Here is a 19,993-nt window from a genome sequence, read left to right as displayed (position 1 = left end):
AAGCTTTCAGTCCCTCCGAGTTCTGCCCGAGTATTGCATCGGCATTCCGTATCGAGGGACTCGTGGTGTGTAGCCTTTTGAATCGACCTTCACTGAGCATAATGCATTTGTGATTCATCCACGTTTTTGAATGTATCAGTGGTTTTCTATTACTGAGGAGTATTCCAGAATATACTGGAGTACTTACTGCTTTACTAGAGAGTAACTGCAACTGTGGCAAGGCTGACTAGAACATTAGCCAGATTTTAGGTGGTCTCACACACAAGTCAGAGCAAGTGGAAAATTACCATTAGATTTGAATTGTAACTGAAGATGATATAATTCTTGAGTTTTCTGCTCTAGGGTTTGCCGCAGAAGATTCTGATACTCTCTTTCTTTCTGAACTAGGTGTTCCAAAAGTCTGGTTAAAAAAAAAACGCCATTATTCAGAGAGCCATTCAGTTCTACTCAAACATTGGCTGAACCTTAGAGATTGGGGGGGTGTGGAAATCACACAGTCCCAACAGTCTGGTTTCAGCCTGTGCCTGGGCCCCTCCCTCGTGTTTCCTCCCCTTGAAAACAAAGACACGGGTGTATTTTGTCTCAAAATATATCAGGAACCAGAAGATAACCTGACGGTGATCAGTAAACTCAGCCAGGAGGAGCTGGTGATGACAGCTTGTCTCCCGGAGTCACATCAGGGTGCTGAAAGGAGCTCTCAGGGTCTTTCCTCCTCAGGAGGAAGCCAAGGAGCTGGCAGCCCAGCGCGTGCCGGGCAGTGGCGGGAGAGCACCGGCAGAAAGATGACCTCCCGCAGGAGGACGACACCTGCGAACGTGTATGGGACCGAGGACCGTGCTAAATGCTTCGCAGGCGCTGGACAGAGCAGGTCCGCCCAGGCACCACGGCTCCGGGCAGGACGGCCGGTCCTCGCGCTCTGCACGACAGCAGCTCCCGCGTCCCCATGAGCTATAGAACAACATGTCTGTCAGCCACCTGCAGCCGCTGCCGGCTGTTAGTCCTCCTCCCGAGACCCCAAGGCAGCAGAGGGACTATCGACAGTGCCCATGAAGCTCAGAGCGAACAGTTTCTACATTTGGTGATTATAAACCCTACCGGAAAATATTTTAAGGAAGTGCTAAGTATCACTATCAACTTCCACATCTGTCATATTTTAAAAGCTTTCAGTATTTTGCCCCCACTACCTTTTAATTAAAACTCCGGGTCTCTCAAAAATTTTAAAACAACACTAGGTCTCTCTAAAAAGAAATGATTAGATCTGCCTAACGTCCTACTGTAGAGATGGCCAGTGTGTATACGATGTTTCTTCCATGGTCCCTAGACCTGGCACCACATCTCCCTGTTCCGTGTTAATCGGCATCCGCAGTGATCAGAGCGCAACGAGGCAGCCTTTGGAACCAGTACCAACTAGTTCGCTCTGCCTGTGGGGGGGTATTTTTTTTAAGTCCACTGATGATGTGATTACCCAGAGCAAATGACAATCGATTTACTCATTTAACAATTTTAGACCACCTACTATGTGCCAGGAAGTGAATTAAACAGACCAGCTCTCTTGGGGGGGGACCTCAGAGCCATGCCAGGGTGCCCTGGTTGCGAAGGCAGTGCGTGAGCGCCTGCCGGGGAATCGTGACAAATCCAGAGGAGAGGGCAAACTGACCCAGGGTCAGGGTCATAGGCTGCATGTCCGTCAGATGAAGTGCCAACCAACCCCTGGCTTGGCTACTGACGGGACAGGCTGCAGCTGCCCACTGGTGAGCCTGTTGGACTCACACGCCCCGGCAGGGGCTGCGTCTGGGTGAAAAGACAGAAGAAGACCCCGAGACGCTGCTGCCGTTAGCACGGCTAACTGCTGTGTGGCCAGTGGCCAGGCGCCAGACCACTCTGATCGCTGCAAGAAAGGGAGGCGTTCTCCCCCAGGTGAAGCTGAGGACACCCCCTCGCCCACTGCCCTGGTGAAGATACTCTTCTGAGACCTGGGAGGGACACTCTGCAAGGCCACGGATTCCCTTACTGCCCCAGTCACCGTCCCACCCCTGCCCACCTGTTGGTCTCCTGTCTGAGCTCGCCCAGCTCGAGGCTCAGGTGCTGGTGGTGGAGCTGCCGGGGCTGGGCCCCGGGGGCACCCGCGGGACTGGGGCTGCTCCCTCCAAACGCCACGTGCGCTTCACGGCCGGGCCCGTCTGCTGGGGGATAGTCCTCTGCGACCTCGTCCGTGTCCTTATCCACCCCGTCGGACTCTGACGCAGGCTCAAAGTGGGTGCGGAGCTCTGCCAAAGGGTGGCGGAAGAAAGGACCATGGTTAGGCAAGGCCAGAGCGTAGTGTCGCTGATGTCCGCTGCCAGCACACGAGACTGCTCGGCGGCCGGCCCAGCCGACGGGACGCGCTCTCGGGGCTGCTGACGTTACAAATGGGGAGGAGACTATTTTACTCCGGTCTCTGCAGTGAAAGGATGATCACCCCCAGGTTACAGATGACGAAACGGAGGCTGAATGTTAAATCAGCCAAGGACAGTTTTAAAAAGGTACAACCCGACTTCCAACCTGGCCTGGGTTCTTTTTACTAAAGAAAGGTGCCTGCTTGGCGTGGGACGTAATGAAGTCCTGGGGTCTCACAAGCTCCGGGGGAAAGCGGCACCTGGGCACAAGCCGCCATGACAGGGAGGGAGCAAGTGGAGAGAGCAAGCGGCCCCGCCAGCAGAAGCTGCTCAGAGCCTCCCTTCCCGGGGTGAAGTCACCACAGGAGAGGGAACCTGGGGATGAAGCTGCTCTGACAGTTCACAAATGAGCGTACAAAAGCCTAAGATTTCTAGAGCTACCACATGAGTCTGACAGGAGGTGGAACCACTGAACTCAAGCCTCCAGTCGGCGGTCCCGAGTGTGTAAGAGGGTGCGCTGCAGGATCCTGGCCCTCAGGCTCGGTGCTCCCCCTCAGATCACAAGCTTTGTCTCTATGCCGGCCCCTTGGTTATGCCGAGAGGGCACATAAGTACCCCTCCCGAAGTTCTTAGCGTTTACTGAATTGCAGGGAAGTACGTAGCCCAGATGGGAAAGAGAAAACGACTGTTGAGTGCAGAGGATACTTGCGATCTCTTCCACAGCCTGAGCCTGACCTTGACCAAACAGGCGGCACTTACCCGGGATGAGAATGGTGACTGCAGCCTGCACCGCTCGACGGATGATGTTGTCCATCGCAAACATCCAGTGAGGCCTAATTAAGTGGTTCCTCAAAATTTTATTTACCTACAAGTCACAAAAATCCAGATTTCTGGTCCGCTGTACTTTAAAGAAAGAGGAGTTCTTACTCATTCTAGTTGACTTCTACTCTGAAAGAAAATGTCAACCACGCTGCTCTGCATTTCTACCTGACTTGTTCCTTCCAGTCTTCCTGCAAGCTGCCCCTGAGTCCTCCTGGGTCTAGGGGACGGGCAGGGATTGGATCTCCCACACCGGGCCTCTCCACTGTTTATTCAAGGGGCGTTTACTGAGCACCTATGAAAGGCCAGGGGCCATGGGACACAAAGCTGCACCAGACAAGGATGCAGGCCTGCAGCCACTCTTACCTGTTTGCATAGACACGTAAGCGTAAACCCCGTATCTCCTCAGCCGGCAGATGCCCCCTGCTCCCGGGTCCTCTAAGTCCCATACTCCTGCTCTGAGGGGCCAAATACCATCAGCCCGTTCACCGGTACTTGCATATTCTGTGTTTACAAGCCACTGCTGAAACTAGGGATTTACGTGTAAGCAGGTTAGAAGAAACGGACTGTGGGAGAAGATGGTAACTGAACTCCATGGTCCTGGCTTTGAGCCACTTCAGTGGGCTTCCTGCCTTCTAGCACGTTCTCTAGGGCGAGACAGAACACTTACAGCATCCTGAAATCCAAATAGTACCAGATGAATCTGATTGATGGACGAGCTGTCAAAGTCCAGGTCCACCTTTAGCTTTGATATCGTGGATGCCATCACTCTGTGCTCCGGGGAGCGGATGAAGTCCCTCAGGATCCCAATTATTTGCTTGATGTGGCCGACTGAGAGATGCAAGTCTTCGGAACTCTGATCACCGCCCCGCCCCCCCCACCAAAATCACTTTCACTGAGTGAGTCAGAGAGGGAGGGGAAATTCGACAAGTATTATGTGGACACCCCAGGTGAGAAGGGGTCTGTTTCTGGAATTCCCTCCCGATCTTTTGTTAGGGGGCCCCTCTCCTCCCTGTCCCCCACCCCACACAACTAAACCCCTCTGGGAACAGTTCTGCCCTCCTGTTGAATCCCGTGTAACTGCCCCGCCCCCGCACACCGCCCCCCCCCCACCCCGCCTTGTTAGAAGGCCTAGTAGGGCAAGTGGCCTCTTCCTAAAAAGAACTTCCCGCTTCCAAAAGAAGTAAATGCAAATATTCTTATCCATAACCTTTGTCCCTAAAGCAGCTGCTCTCCCAGCTTTTGAGGGCAACTTTGTGTGTCCTGCAGCTGGGGTTTCAAAACGGGGGATTCACATGAGTGAAGGGCAAAGGCGGGGAGCCCTTGAGCTTCGCGCTGCATTTGGCTTGTTTTCCACCAGGGGGCAGCACCGCTCCATCAATGCCTGGGTTCACTGCAGTGCTCCGCAAATGCAGGCTTCAGGGGAGTCTTTTTTTTTTTTCCTTTGTATTTTCTTTTGTCTTGTTGGAAGAGGGAAGGACGTTGGGAAATACTTATAGTGATTACTGTAACTGCGCAAACGTCCCAGGGTAGCAGGAGCCTTGGGGTCCCGCTGGGACCTGTTCTGGGACCTGGCCCTGGGCGGCGGGGGGGGGGGGCGGGATGAGGAGCTCCCCCCGACCTGGCCCTACCTGGGCCACGCACTCCTGCAGGTTGGAAGCCACCTGGTTCTGCTCCTCCCAGAGAATTTTGTACAGGATGGCGCGGCGCTCGCTGTCCTTGCGCAGCAGGAAGAGGCCTGGGTCCCTGTCCTCTGGGGACGAGGCTGCGCTCTCATCCGGAACACTGCAGACACACACACATGCGACAATCCCTGTGCGTCCCAGAACAAAGTCTCCACGCTTGGACGCCGCGGGGGAGGGGCTAAGTGGTGACTCCCCCTGCAGTCCCCACCCTCAAGGTGAAACTGCAGGAGGCAGGCAGATGGAAGAGAGATGCAGTGCTTTTTTTCTAACCCCAGGAGCACCAGTGTTGGGAGAGGGAGGAAAAAGGTGGGGTGGGGGGGAAGGGGGAGAGAATAAGGGGATAATTAAGGGGAGGATGGGAGGAGGGGCAGAGGGGATAGGAGAGAAGGGGTAGTGAGGGGAGGAAGGGAGGAGGGTGAGGGAGGAGGGAGGGGGGTAAGCGACTGCAGTGAACATGCAGCCCGCTGCCTTCCTCCCCTGCACCGTTGGCCCACTGACGGCGCAGAAAGCAAGCAAAAGCCCTTGGCCGCCATCTGGTTTTGACCTGGGAGGTATTTGGCCCCTGGTGAACGCCAGTACCCCCTCACAGGCCCACAGCGGAGGGAAGGGTTGGGCCGTACCTGAGCAGGTGGCTGAGCCGGTGCTTGGGCGCCCGGGCCTTCTCAAAGAACATATCCAGCTGGGCATCAGAGTCCGGGGAGACAGAGCCGTGCTCGCTGCTGCTGCTGCCCAGGGGCTCCCCGGACGTGGGCAGGGCTAGGGTGGTGCCCCAGGTACTCTCTGTGTGGGGGCAGACAGGGAGGGGGGGGGGGGAGTCTCAGCCCGCCCCTCAGGCCAGGTGACCCATGCAGGGGCCTGCAAAGTCTGTGCTGCTCTAACGGGGCAGCCCAATCCATCACCCAGGGGTCCCTGAAACGCAGGTTCCACTTGAGCAGGTCTGAGATAGGCGCGAGACTGCGCTTCTAAGCAGCCCACAGGAAACGCTGACACAGCTAGCTGCAGTGGGAGCAAGCCGCCGAGCCTCCCTGTCCTGGCTTCTGACTCCATCCACACCAGGACAAGACAACAAATGGTTTCGTTTTCAGAGACCATTTTTATGTCATTGCTGGGTAGGACTCAATGCCCTAGAAGGGGTCACCTGGCTCCCGCGGCCTGTGGGACAGCTGCTGCAGGCAAACTCCCCAGATGTGCCCCTTATCAAGGTCAGGAGCAGCACATGGGGAAAAGCCAGGGAAGACCCAAAACCCCAGCCAAGGCACCTCTGGCCTCCCTCCTCGGCACAATCACAAAGGAAAGACTTTAACAAGGGGGTGTACCGCTGTCACCTGAGGGCCTCCCTGCACCTGTCAGGAAATCAAGGGCCATTCCTTGGCTGGGGTCCGACAACCCCCACACCCGCCGCACCCATCCCTGCCACTCCTCACAGCAACGGGCACCATGTGGGAGGCTCTGTCTTCTCCCTGTGACGGAGGAGCTCGGGTATCACCGCGCCCAGGGCAGCCCCCCAGCTGTCCAGGTACACCTCACCTGCCGGCTTGAAAGCGATTCGGCTCTTCTTGCCCTTGTTCACCTGCCTTAAGAAACCCTCTTTGAGCAGCTCAGCAGCGGTGGCACGTTTGTGGGGGGCAGGCTCAAAACAGGATAAAATGAAGGCTCTGGCATCTGTTGAAAGGGCTTCTGGAATCTCAGGGTGGATCTTAAACATCCCCACCTGCATTTAAGGGAGAGGTGACCGATGTGACTGTGAGGCCTCAGGCACACCCAGGTGTACAAGCCTTCAATATAAAGCTCCCACCCCTGCCATCCTTTGAGGGGCCGGCAGATGAGATCCTCCTCAATGGCTCGCCCGGCTGGCCTCCTGGGACTTGGCTTTGCCCCGTAGGTCACAGGAAAAGTGTTATCAGAGGAGTTTCAGAGCCTAGGCCGTAAGAGGTCTTGGGGCTTCTGTTCTAGTCCTCTTGGAGCCCCAAGCCCACCATGGAGGGAGGCTCCAGAGTTTGGGATTGGAGGTGGGGGAGCAGAGAGTTATTCATCGCAGGGCGCAAGGTTTTGGGTCAACAAGATGAATACACTGTGGAGCTCTGTCGTACAACACGGTACGTAGACTCAGCAGTTCCGTCGTATGCGCTTTCAGGTTTGTAAGGGGGCAGAGCTCATGTTAACTATTCGTACCACAATAAAATACAAGCTTTTAAGTCAAGTTTTAGATTTTGAGAACATTAAACGCTGGATGGAATATAACCCCTAAGATGTGAAATGCAGGACACATGACAAGTGGCGCCCCTCACCTAAGGGGCAGGGAGGGAAGGGCACTAGGGGGCCCGAGACAGAAATTCAGGACAAGAACCCCAAGAAGAAAGGAATGGCTTGCCTTCAGACTCTTAGGAAACAGCAAATGTGGGCAGCACCTTGGCACCGTGCCAATACATTCTTCCTAAAGGTGCTTTGCCATTACTCCAGGGGTCCCTGTATTAGTCTGCTGGGGGGGGGGGGTTGTCACCAAGCACCACAAACTCGGTGCCTTCAAACTATGGAAATTGATGTTCTCACAGTTTTGGAGGCTGGAAGTCTAAAATCAAGGTGCTGACAGGGCCACACTCCCTGCGAAACCCCCAGCGGATCCTTCCTCGCCTCTTCCAGCTTCTGGTGGTTGCAGCTCGTAGACACATCACCCTCACCTTGGCCTTCACGTGGCGCTGTGTCTCTTCACAGCATCACCGCTCAGGCCCTGATGTTTTTCTCAGCACAGGCTACTATCTATCATCCCGAGGCCCGTGATGAAGCTGCGGGTAAGATCTTCAAAAACCGCCCCTGGCTCCATCACGGATCAACACTAAGGATGGGGAAGCTCATTGCTGTCCCCTAGCCCTGGTGTTCAGGGTCTTGTTGAGACTGTGGGTGCCAGAAGATACTTGCTGACTTGAGGTCTTGGCGTCGGAGCTGCCTGCCAGCGGCTGGGAGGGTGGGAAGCCCTGAGAAGGTTCTGCAGGGGCCGGCCGAGGGGAGCAGCCACGGCTCCGGCAGCGCAGGGCGCTCGGTCTGCTGAGCGGCCTACACTCAGCTTGCCCGCAGAAACCTGCACTCGGGCCTTTTAGTTGTTTCTGCCCAAGAGCGAGCGGGAGCGTCCGGCAAAGATGCGGGCCGACAGGCTGAGGGCCAGCACACCCGGCAGAGAAGCGGGAAGCAAGGCCTCTGGATCCTGTTCCATCGGGCTGCTTCAGTGTGCTGGGACCTCACCGGCCAGAAGCAGTGAACCCGCTCTCTTCCTTCTTAGCCTTGAGGCGAACACAAATGCTCCACAGAAGGCCGGGGCTGGCAAGGGACTCTTACCGCCACAGCCTCTCTTTAACTTCTCTGCACAAAGAGCCAGAAGCCGCAGACCTGACCTGAGACACATGGGGCTGTCCTGGCGTCAGCTTCCCCTGGGGTGGCAAACACGTCCCTTCCCAAGGAAGAAGGCCCGGGGGGTAGAATCCCCGCCCATAGTGGCCAGTCAGTCCTAAGTGGGCCTCAACACATGGGGTGCCCTGCCTGCCAGTTCTGGGAGGGCTTTTAGAATGACAAAGTAATCACCGTCTGCTATCCGAAGTCCTACCTCTTCAAAACCCAGTTAGAAACCTGCCCTCCAAAGACACAGACTCATGTGGCCTTGAGCCTTGCCCAGTGTAAGGGCAAATACACATTCAAAATCAGAGGCTTCATCCTCCCTGATGGAAATAAGGGGAGACCCCCCTTTTCTTAGAGCACTTACTTTAGAAAACGTGTAATTCCAAGTTCTTGATCTTTGTGAGATGCATGTGAATCTTTTTAAAAGGTGAATAAACCTCTTGGCAAGAATGTCTTTCTCAAGGACCTGGGGGCCAACTCCTGGAAATGTCAACATCAAGGAGGAGACGTCCCCACCTCCCAGTTCCAGCGGGTAGGGAAGAGCCTAACTAAAGTAACGTCTTGCTCCAAAACTACCTCCTTTTTTTTTTTTCTTCAAAGATTTTATTTATTTGTCAGAGAGAGAGAGAGAACCTGTGCATGCACACAGGGGGAGTGGGAGAGGGAGAAGCAGGCTTCCCGCCGAGCAGGGAGCCCGATGCGGGACTCGATCCCAGGACCCTGGGATCATGACCTGAGCCGAAGGCAGATGCTTAACCAACTGAGCCACTCAGGGGTCCCCCAAAATTGGAGAAGTTTATTTTTCCTTTGGGTAAAGCCAATTAGCTAATGCAAACGGTCATCCCAATCACCAGGTGCCCCCTGGACACACCAGTGTGACCCGTGGTGCTCTCCAGTCCATGCACGGGAGGACCAATCATCATTCCCTCTGACAACACGGGTGGTAAAGGGCGGTACTGCTGATGAGCTCAAGAGAAGGACACATCCTTTCTGTCTTTGCAATCACTTGGGGGATGGCCTGTGACCCGCACCACATTCTGATGTAATGCTTATTCAGTGATAAAATGGTTTTCTCTTCTACCTCCGTGGAGAGGTTTCCAGAGTGGCAGGAGGTTCCCTTCTGGCTTATTTCCCCAACACCAGCAACCTCAATCAGCAAACATGTCTTACTCTGAACATCGCTGCCTGCGGTTCGCCGAGCTCATGGAACGGAGGCCTGCTGGTGGCCATCTCGATAATGGTGCAGCCCAGGGACCAGATATCTGCCGGGGCACCGTACCCGCGAGGTCCCTGATCGATAATCTCAGGTGCCATGTACTGCAGAGTGCCTGTGGGGAAAAAAAAAATAATAGAGATCATGGGCACCCTATTGCTCAAACATGTAAGTGGACCATTAGTAAACAAGTGTGTGAACTTTAACCCTCTCACTGATGACAGATGGAGCCCGCTCTCAGGCATAAATGATGTGGTTGCATCCTTTCTCTGATCAGAGACATGCAACGTGCCTTCCTTTGATACTAGGCACATCGACAGAAGATTGCCCAGCTCCTCGAAAGATAAATGGGCCCCGATCCAATACAATAAGCAAATAGTAGGGTGCACCAGATGTGGGGAAACACAGAAGGTGAGAAACACAGTGCCCGACGTTGAGGAGCTGCCAAGTGGAGGAGACAGACAAGACGGCGATGGTGGGAAAGTGGAGCAGGCGCTAGAACAGCAGGGTCTGTGCTGGACTCTGCCTGCTTCCGGTCAGGAAAAGCTCTATCTGGATCAACTTGGTTCTCTGAGAGGTAAATGCCAAGACAGGATTAGACATACGAGAGGCTTACTGGGGAGAAGCATATGAGTGATAAAGGGAGAAGGAACAAGATGGGCAGGGAGAGCAGTCACCCTCAGTGCCAACGTGACACGTGGGAAAGGAGAGGGGGAACGAAGAGGTGGGGAGGCAGTCTCAGAAGAGCAGCTCAGACCCTTCAGCCGGGCCACTGGGGCGTCCCTGACCAAAAGCTGCCCACTGGAGGAGTCCCACGTTGTTCTAGTAGCTCCGCCATGTGCCGTCATCGGGCAGGAGCAAGCAGGGTAAAGCATGGCCCCGCTGGGAAGGTGGAGGCAAATCCTCAAAAGGTGGTGGATGGTGCTGCCTGTGAACTCGCCACCTGCCGTGAAGGTCAAAGACGTGGACAAAGGGATGGGCGGACTCCCAGGCCAAGGGAAGAGCTTGAGCAGAGGCACAAGGGTGTGACGTACAGAGCGAGTTCTGTGAACCACAAGTGAAGTCTGACACAGGGCAGGAAGTTAAGAATTAAAAATTAAGGAGGCAGCGGCCTGGGAACAGCCCGAACGGCAAGCAGTGAATAATGAAGGCTCTGGCTTTGGACTTTCTCCTGTGGGTCACAAGCCACCAGAGGTGGCCACAGGGAAGGTGGGGATCAGGTATAGCACTGGAAGGAGAAGGGATTGCAGAGATGGGGGCAGGGAGGTCAATCAGGGCTCTGGGAATACAATCGTAGGTTCTTCCTGAAACTAAGGCAGAGGAAAGCAGCAGCAACAGACCCTATGTGCTGGCGAAGTGGTTTATAACAGTGAACTTGGCAGAGGTCACTGGCTAAGGCGTGAACAGAGAACACTGATGCCCAGAGAAATTCAAGTGCCTGTCTCAATATCACACAATCAAAGCAGGTTTCCAGAATCTTAATCAATGAAAACAAAGGGCTTGTTGGTTTAAAAAAAAAATGGAGAAACTACCTACTACTACATCTTCTTCTTGAAGATCCAATGTGTTTTAGCATTTTTCTTTCCAGTGACCATTTGAAAAGCTCTGACCCACAGAATGTTTTTTAAAAAAGATATTTATTTATTTATTTATTTACTTACTTACTTAAGAGAAAGAGCGAGCACACAAGTGCAGGGAGGGAGAGGGACAAGCTGACTCCATGCTAGTGTGGAGCCTGACCCAGGGCTCGATCCCACGACCCTGAGATTGAGATCGTAATCGTAACCTAAGCCAAAACCAAGAGTCCATCGCTTAACAGACTGAGCCACCCAGGTGCCTCCCACAGAACGTTCTGCAATAATGACAATGTTCTATGCAGTTCTATATGGTAGCCGCTAGCCACATATAACTGTTGGGCCCTTGAAATATGGCTGGTGAGACTGAAGAAAAGAATTTTAATTTCTTTTAATTTTTAAAAAGTCAAACTAATTTAAGGTTCAATACAAACTGGGCTGGGTCCGTGCGCTCAACAGATCAGTAGGGCCCAAATGATGGCTTTGGTTTTCGAAGCTGAAAACCTGGTAGGGAAGTGTTCGGCTGGCTGCAGGGTTAGGCAAGACAGGCTCGCAGCACTTGCTGCATTGTTAGGAAGTCCCAGCGCCCCAGGGATGGAACTTCCAGTGACACAATCTCCCCTCCCAGGCTTGTACTGCTGTGAATAGTGAAGGGAGAGGCCTTGGCAGGGGATGTGCCTTAGAACTAATTCACAAGCCATTAATCGAGGAAACACTTGACACGGTGCAGTTTGTTAAGCTATTATCTCTCAGCTCTGCTCTATGATGCTGGGCTAGGGACCCTGCAAACCACATTTCTGCTTTGAGGCAGCTTCCTGTTATGCTGTCACTTGGAGGCGCTAGAGAACCCGAGCACAACCGGGGTGTGCTCACGCATACCTACAAGGAAGGAGGAAGGAGAGGTTACTTTGTCCCCACCATCTGCTGCTGTTCTTCTGCGGGAGCTTCCCTTTGGACCCTCAACTGGTTCCAGCAGCAGTGCCTGGCTCCACTTTCTAGCTTTTTTGTCCCCTCATAGTTTCAGAACCAGCTTCATCTTGCCCTGCCCCGCCGTTACCTGTTCCAGTCCAGTAATACCCTCCTGAAAGGTTCCAATTCTGCCCTTCATTCTGCGCCCCCCCCAAGCCCTAGGGGGATAACTCAGTCCCAGTTAACAGTTCTTTCTACTAAATTCTCTCTGTAAAAATAAGTGGGGTGATTTTGATTTTCCTGCCTGAATGCCAACTAATACAATCACTAAAAGTTAGTTTTTTTAAGTTTATTTATTTTTAAGTAATCTCACACCCAATGTGGGGCTCGAACTCAGGACCCCAAGATCAAGAGTCGCATGCTCTTCCACCTGAGCCAGCCAGGTACCCCTAACAGTTAATTCTTAAAAGAGCAAGAGAATAAACTTTTACAAAGTTATGCAACATTGAAAATATCACCAAACCAAATTGCAATGGTTTATTGACGCTGGTCAAGTAACTGCACTTCAGCACAATAGTTTCAAAACTGGGGGATAAGTCTGCTTGGTGCTAAATTTGGAGATTTTCTTTGTATGGAAACATAGTGAACATCACCCTTTACAAAGGTAGGAACTTAGCAATGACATCCATATTAGTTATTTATTGTTATGTAATAAATTACCCCAAATGTTAGTGGCTTAAAACAGGAGTTAGGATCTCACACAGTTTCTAAGGGTCAGAACCCAGGAACAGCTGGGTAGGCTGTGGTCCAGTTACCTGCTGGGCTGTAGTCATCTGAAACCCAGAATGGAGCTGGAGGATCCAGTTCCAAGCTCAGGTGGGGTTTCGGAAGAAGCTTTAGTTTCTCACCACATGGGATCTTCAAGACATGACTTCCCCCCAGAGCAAGTGACCCAAAGACAGCAAGCAAGAAGGATGCCACACTGTCTTTTCTGACCTGGCCTCCAGGTCACACACTGCCGCTTTACCTTCATCTGTTCATTAGAAGTGAGTCACTAAGTCCAGCCCACATTCAAGGGGAGGGGATTACAAAAGGCTGTGAATGGCGGGGGGGGGGGGGGGGGACACTGGTGGCCATCTTGAAGGCTGCTGGCCTGACTGCCCATTAGTACTCAATAGCTTACAAAAACATCACTACATAGCGCTGTCTCTGTGAAGGTCGGGCAGAGGCACTACCTACTGTGATTCCCATTTTATACAGGAGACAAATGAGGTTCAGAGAAGGTAGGGGATGTGCTCAAGCTAGAACTCAGGTCTTCGGTCTCCACATCGGAGCTATTCACCATGACATCACCGACCAGATGCAAGGAATCGAGCAGGAGCACGAGTGAAACAAATGGTGCCTGAACAAAAGTGTACTTGATGCAAGGATTTCCAAAGCTATCATGTGACTTGGTCTCATGTCACTGGAAGGTGGAGAGCAGTAATCAAAAACTGGGTGCTCCGTTTTACTGACTACCATATTCCTAGAAAAAACCACCCACTCAGAGTAAACATCCAACAGTGACGGAGCCACACAACTATTTCAAATAGTCAAGGGACTGTCCCCAAGCGGTGTGCATGTTTTGGGTGTACATCAGCTGCAGCAGAATAGCTTCTGCTGAGAAACCAAGTAAAGATGCCGGGGCGGGGGGGTGGGGTGGGTGAGCATCTGATTAATGCAGAAATGCTGGGAAACTTGCTTGCCTTTAACCTGGCTCTCTTAAGGGCGTCACATCCTTTCTCAACTGCATGTCCCCTAAGGTGTGCCCACACACAGGTCACTCGATTGGCCAGCCAGCCATGACTCTCAGCTGGCTATGCCCGAGCAGGGGTGCAGAGTTCAGAACACGGAGACAGGAGACCTGCAGGCAGTGACCCAGCCCCCTGGGGACATGAAATTGATTGGGGGTTCCTAGACAATTGCCCAAGCAGGATTTTCAAATTGCTGGCAAAGAAAATGCATGGCATAGGGCAGCACTTTAGAAGTTTTGATCGAGGTGCCAAGATAAAAGCCAGACACCAAGGCACGGGGCGAGAGACTGACGACGGGTCCATGTTTCCAAGGGGGTGTCATCCAACTGGTCACACACCTTGCACTCAGGCCCTTAGCCCAGGGGACTTCCACCTGGATCAAGGTGTTAAAAAGGTGGAGAGAGGAGAGACCGGAGGTGGGGGGTGTTGAAAGCTACTTCTTTAGACACTGCTGTGCCGGGAGGTCTGCCCTCTCAATACAGGAGTCGGGGAAGGGCTGTGCCCAAAATGGCGACTCAGGCAACTTAACACTCACTCCGGACCGTCGCACTTGACAGGAGGCCACATACATAAGCATCTTCTATAGGCTCTGGAAAATACCGAGCCCGAGCCCAAGGTTTCAAAATTTCCTATTAATGAAGTACAGAAAAGAGAAATAAGGTGCTTCCTGTGGCCCCAGGGGCCACTCTGGTTGCCCTGCCCAAGGATGGGTGTGGTAGGACGGGACACCACTTTGTCCTACCCCAAAGCTTCTGAGGGCTCCTGGCTGGCCCCCACACAGAGCTGTCTTTGTGTGTGTCCCCTGCTGGTGAGCTGCACATAGGACTGGTTCCCATGGGAGGAAAAGCAGCTTAGAGCATCAGCTCATAGGGTCTGGTGGTGTCACCACGCCCTCTTGACAGTGGGTGAAAGATGTATGATCTCTGGACACCAGATGTAGGACCCATTGCAGAAATACTGCTTTAGGGTTTGTTTTCTTTTTTTTTTTTGAGAGAGAGAGAAAGAGAGAGAGAGTGAAAATGAACCTTAAGCAGACTCCACGCCTAGTGCAGAGCTCCAAGCAGGACTCAATCTCCAAGCAGGGCTCGATCTCACAGCCCTGAGATCAGGACCTGAGCTGAAATCAAGAGGTGGATGCTCAATCGACTGAGCCACGAAGGCACCCCCTAGGGTCTTTTTAAAAGGACTCCTGCTCAAAGGCCATCTCCCATGGCCTGAATCCCTCAGGAGAAAAAAAATGGAGGAGTGAATACAATGTGAGGGATAAAAGTGGTGGGGGCAGCGGGCAGTCAGCTAAAGGACAGGTCTCTGCACAGCACGTGGGAGTCACATTCAGAGGGACCCGGCAGGAAAGTGTTCCCAGCTGGGGAGCAGGGAAGGAGGTGGGAGTCAGGGGAGAAAAGGCGAGACTCCGTGCTGCCTGCCGCTAGACCCGCAGCCACAGGGGAAGAGCACTGTCCCTGGAGCGAGGACCAGAGTGCTGACAAGTATATTAGCAGGGCTCCTTTCAGTTACCTAATTCAGACGGTTTGCTTCTCAAAGTGCCATTAAGACTTTCTCTCAGTTGTCTCAGGGTAGCTGGCAAAGACTCAGGAAAGGACTCCTGTCCTGGACAGGACGTAGAGGGCAGTGGGAGACAAAGAGGAGATGACTTTTGGGGCACCTGGGTGGCTCAGTCGTTAAGCGTCTGCCTTCAGCTCAGGTCATGACCCCAGGGTCCTGGGATCGAGCCCCGCATCGGGCTCCCTGCTCAGCGGGGAGCCTGCTTCTCCCTCTCCCTCTGCCTGTCGCTCCCCCTGCTTCTGGTCTCTCTGTCAAATAAATAAAATCTTTTTAAAAAAATCTGAGATGACTTTTATGATTACAGTCTCTGAGTCTGACAGGTTCAACATATTAGTTACCCACAGAAACTCGATTCTCTCAAAGGCTCCCGCCAGCCCTAATAATCTGGGACTTCTAAGTGCAAATTAGTATTTATTTTATTGACAAATACTTCCGTTGCACTTGCTGTGAGTCAGGTACTGGTCAAAGCACTTCACCAATATTAACTTATTTAATCCTCATAAAAGCCCTCTGAGATAGTACTAGGAGCATCTCCATTTATGAAGAAACTATGTACGGCACAGAGACATGAAGTAACATGGCCAAAGTCACACAGCTAGCAAGCAACTGGATGAGCCAGATTTTGAACCAAAGATGTCCACATCCATAGACCGGAACAGAGTTCCTGTCCCAAGATCCAGTCCTAGGCATCTACCCGAGAGGGATGAAAACTTAGGTCTACAAAGGTTTGTCCTTGACTGTTCAGAGCAGAATTGTTCACAATAGTCAAAAAGTGGAAATAATCTAAATGACCACTAAATGGTAGATGGGTAAACAAAATATGGTCTATCCATACCATGGCGTACCATTCAGCCAGAAGAGGAATGAAGTACCGATACACGGCATAGCATGGATGGACCTGGAAGAGATTATGCAAAGTGACAGCAGCTGGACACATAGGACTACCTACTCTTCCATTTGTGTGAAATCTCCAGAGCAGGCAAATCTCTACAGAGAGCACATCAGTGGTCACCTGGGGCTGGGATGGGGACGGGGACTGCAAGGTGGCCCAGGAACCTTTTTGGAGTGAGAGAAATGTTCAAAAACTGGACCGTGGCAAAGGCTGCACAACTCGGAAAATTTTTGAGAAACCACTGGATCGTGCACTTCAAACAGGTGCACTTTATACCCCAATAAAGCTGTTAAAAAAAAAAAAAAAACAAAACCAGAAGCAGAGGGGGCTGACCCTAGCCATACTGGCCCTTCCTCCCGTTCTAGCTGGCTTATACCTACAGTGAAAGCCCTTCAGAGGAACACAGGAGGGGAGGCTTCAGGGCCAGAAGTTGCCTTAGCCTCCGGCTCCCCTTCCAGGCTCCGACAGCCTCTGGGCATTTGCATGGAAAAGCCCAGCCACATCCTCAAGCATCCAAGCAGGGCTCTGCAGGAACCAGCTGAGACTTCTTTACAGAACCGCTCTGTGTTGCAAAGAGTAATGATATGCAGGGGAATTTCCTACCCAAAATGAGACCCCTTCTTTATTATCCCCCAAACACCCCTGCATTATTTTGCAATGCAAAATGCATGCCTCCTCAAGCCAATTACTTGGGAAAATGTGATAGGCGATAATGGATTATACATGCATTTTGTGAATTTTTTCTTCTCCTTGGGGATGCTAATTACGAGGTAAATTGTCAGGGGTTTTATGTTTTGAAATAACTCCTTGTCATATCAGAGACCCTCTTGCTACACACTGCCAAGCTAATTGGTGGCTTCCAAAGAGGAGGATATAAGTCATTTTCAATTAGGGTAATAAAAAAAAACGTGCCAGTCATACATACATACATACTCACATACACATGTTGATACATGTATATTTATATCAGAAACAATCAATGAAAATTCAGTACACTTTTTGTGAGATTCTGGTGGTCTTTGGTGTGATATTTTCCATTTCGAGGTGCACGTACCTCCTCTGGTGTTACAACTGAGATGTCAGTCCTGAGAAATAAAAGTTCTTTAGATAGAGAATGTGTCTCCACCGTGGGCGTCCAGCGGTCGACATACAACAACCCTCTTGTTGAAGAGAAGTTTTTCAAAGCTGAGACATTATGCGCTAAAGCCAAGGCCAAATCTGTCCACTGCACAGCTCGGTGCTCCAGGGACAGAGAACAGTCATGCTTCTTTTATATAGATTACTTCAGAGCTATCATATTCTAAGCACTGTTCCTTAATTCCTTCAAGCAGGATCTTTGTGATCCTTTTATTATACCTTAGGGGACCACAAACTTTTACTTTTTCAAAATCAGTACTTCTTTCCAGGGATCGATTCTTTTTAAGCAGGAATTTCAAAAAGCCACAGGTAGCTTTTCGAACCTCATTCGACTCCCTGGTCTGGTAAATGGAAAGCTAGCTGGTCATTTCGTAGCACTCTGAATCCACTTCCTCTCAAGGTTTCCATGAGTCCATCACTGAGACGTGGAAGAGAAAATCCAACCTCTCGACCCCACCTACAAGACCATATTCCCCAGAACCATCAGCTTCCCTTGGAAACATAACCGTATCAAAGTACACGAGGTACCAGAACGCACTCAGGAACAGGCTATTTTTAGGACAGACCAGTAAAACGCCCTCACGAGTTGTCTGAGGACTACTGTGATTCACAATTACTCACAACTTAAAAGAGATGCTGTTTTGCCGAATGGTTAGAAACCCTCAAAAAACCTCAAGGAGAGCGCCACACCCACCCAACCTTTGAAGATGACAATGACAGTAAGGCACGATCGTGGCCACAAGTCTCTGGCTCAGTGCACCATTATAAGTAAGGTTCCAATCATCTGAACTTGGGGACAATACATGGTCGGCTTTCGTTACCGACTGGCCACACCACGCTGAGGCTCTCGTGAACCATAACTCCGGCACGGCTGCCCGTGCCCAGCCCCGTCCCGCTTACCAGCAAAAGTCTCGGTGCACGGATTCACTCCTGCAAGCCGTTTGGAGGTTCCAAAATCAGAGATCTTCACCACTCCGCTGTAGGTATTCACCAGAACGTTATCACCCTGTAGAAAAGGAAGAACATCAAATGCTTTGGACCATAAGAAACGGTCTCAAGTCTCTAGCAAGACTAGCCAGCACTCTGGGGGCGGCCACGCGCAGTTCCTTCCCTTCTCTGAACTGGGCAGTCTGCAGACCCGGCCAGCCAGCAGCTGGCAGGGTCTCAGAGGCACAAACGAAGCCGCGTTGGTGGACACAAGCAAGTACCTTTATGTCTCTGTGCACAATCTGGTTTTCATGGAGATACTTCAGGCCTTCCAGGATCTGCCTGGTGTAGAACTTGATGGTGGGCTCCTTCATTGGCCCCCACTTTGATTGCAAAAGAGCAGAAAGGCTTCCTGGAAAGGGACACAGCAGAAAACTCATCAGGGCGATGAAGAGTCAGTCGTAAGAGCCAGGGAAACAAAGTGAGGTGATATCTCACCGCACATCTGCCATCACGCCAACACCACTGCCCCGGGGCTAACTGCAGTCTTTCCTCCCTCTGCTGCCAGCTCCCAGACGTGCACGCCGTGCGGCCAGAGAAGGCACCGCAGAGGGAGGGTGAACCGGAGTCCCTTGGGACCTCTGAAATTCAGCAGGGCTCCCTTTGGTTTTACAGACTCTGTCATGCCGCACAAAGTCAGGAGGAGAGCGCACAACGATGCGCTCTGGCCTGGGGAGGGCCGGCCCCCTGCTGCAGATGCTGCACAAACGTCTTGGCCATTTGGCTTGGGTCAAAGCCACGTTTTATACCTGGCCCTGAACTCAGAAGTGGACAGGACCAGAATGAGGGCCCATTTAGGGAGACAGGGACTAGGATCAGAGGAGTTTGGGTCTGTTCATCCTCAGTGGTAGAAGCCCCCTGCGTTGGGTCACAGGGGCAGGACTGTCTTAACGTCCCTGCCCTTATTATATTAGATATTGAACCTTTGGGCCCAAAGAAAACCAACCTTCACTGTATTCCGACCATGTGTTTCAGGGGTCACTGTGCAGGCCCTTGGGCACCAGCCAGCCTCAGCCTGACACCTTACCCCGTGCTGAAGGAACCCTGCTATGCCTCAGTTTTTCTCCATCTGTAAAAGGGGATGTGCACATTTCTCCAATTCTGCTGTCATCCTTAAACCTTACCCTTGGAAAATCAATTAATGTGAACAGCAACTGACCTATTTTCTGCTAGACTAGGAGCAACCTGAGAGAAGAAGAAATTGTCTTTTATCCTTAATGTAACCTTCAAAATCCAGCCCACTACCCAGTTCTCAATATACACAGTTAGGTTCTTGATAGAAAAGTAAGCTTTTTTTTTTTTTTTTTTAAAGATTTTTTACTTATTTATTTGAGACAGAGAGAATGAGAGAGAGAGAGAGCACATGAGAGGGGGGAGGGTCAGAGGGAGAAGCAGGCTCCCTGCCGAGCAGGGAGCCCGATGCGGGACTCGATCCAGGGACTCCAGGATCATGACCTGAGCCGAAGGCAGTCGCTTAACCAACTGAGCCACCCAGGCGCCCAAAAAGTAAGCTCTTAATAGCTGTTGGTTAAAGCAATGAATGAATACAGATTTCTTCTTTTTTAAAAAAAGATTACTTTATCTTAGAGAGCTAGAGCGAGCGAGCGAGCATGAGCTGGAGGGGCAGATGGAGAGGGAGAGAGAATCTCAAGCAGACTC

The 19,993-nt window shown here is 51.9% G+C and overlaps 1 protein-coding gene across 1 annotated transcript in view; it reads right to left on the bottom strand.

Annotated features, from left to right (window-relative positions):
* Positions 1-19,993, bottom strand: part of MAP3K15 (mitogen-activated protein kinase kinase kinase 15) — a 121,127-nt gene that overhangs the window by 2,128 nt on the left and 99,006 nt on the right. The window contains exons 17-26 of the mRNA XM_078064457.1: positions 18,556-18,686; positions 18,248-18,353; positions 9,437-9,594; positions 6,407-6,590; positions 5,500-5,659; positions 4,826-4,979; positions 3,865-4,050; positions 3,135-3,240; positions 2,042-2,267; positions 288-400 (exon numbers count right to left, since the gene is read on the bottom strand). Of these exons, the coding sequence (XP_077920583.1) occupies positions 288-400; positions 2,042-2,267; positions 3,135-3,240; positions 3,865-4,050; positions 4,826-4,979; positions 5,500-5,659; positions 6,407-6,590; positions 9,437-9,594; positions 18,248-18,353; positions 18,556-18,686 (1,524 nt within the window). The remainder of the gene's footprint in view (positions 1-287; positions 401-2,041; positions 2,268-3,134; positions 3,241-3,864; positions 4,051-4,825; positions 4,980-5,499; positions 5,660-6,406; positions 6,591-9,436; positions 9,595-18,247; positions 18,354-18,555; positions 18,687-19,993) is intronic.

Source organism: Halichoerus grypus, chromosome X (assembly GCF_964656455.1).
Source record: "Halichoerus grypus chromosome X, mHalGry1.hap1.1, whole genome shotgun sequence".
Taxonomy (NCBI): Eukaryota; Metazoa; Chordata; class Mammalia; order Carnivora; family Phocidae; genus Halichoerus; species Halichoerus grypus.
Note: the sequence above shows the minus strand (reverse complement) of the source record. Positions and strands in the feature narration are given on the sequence as shown.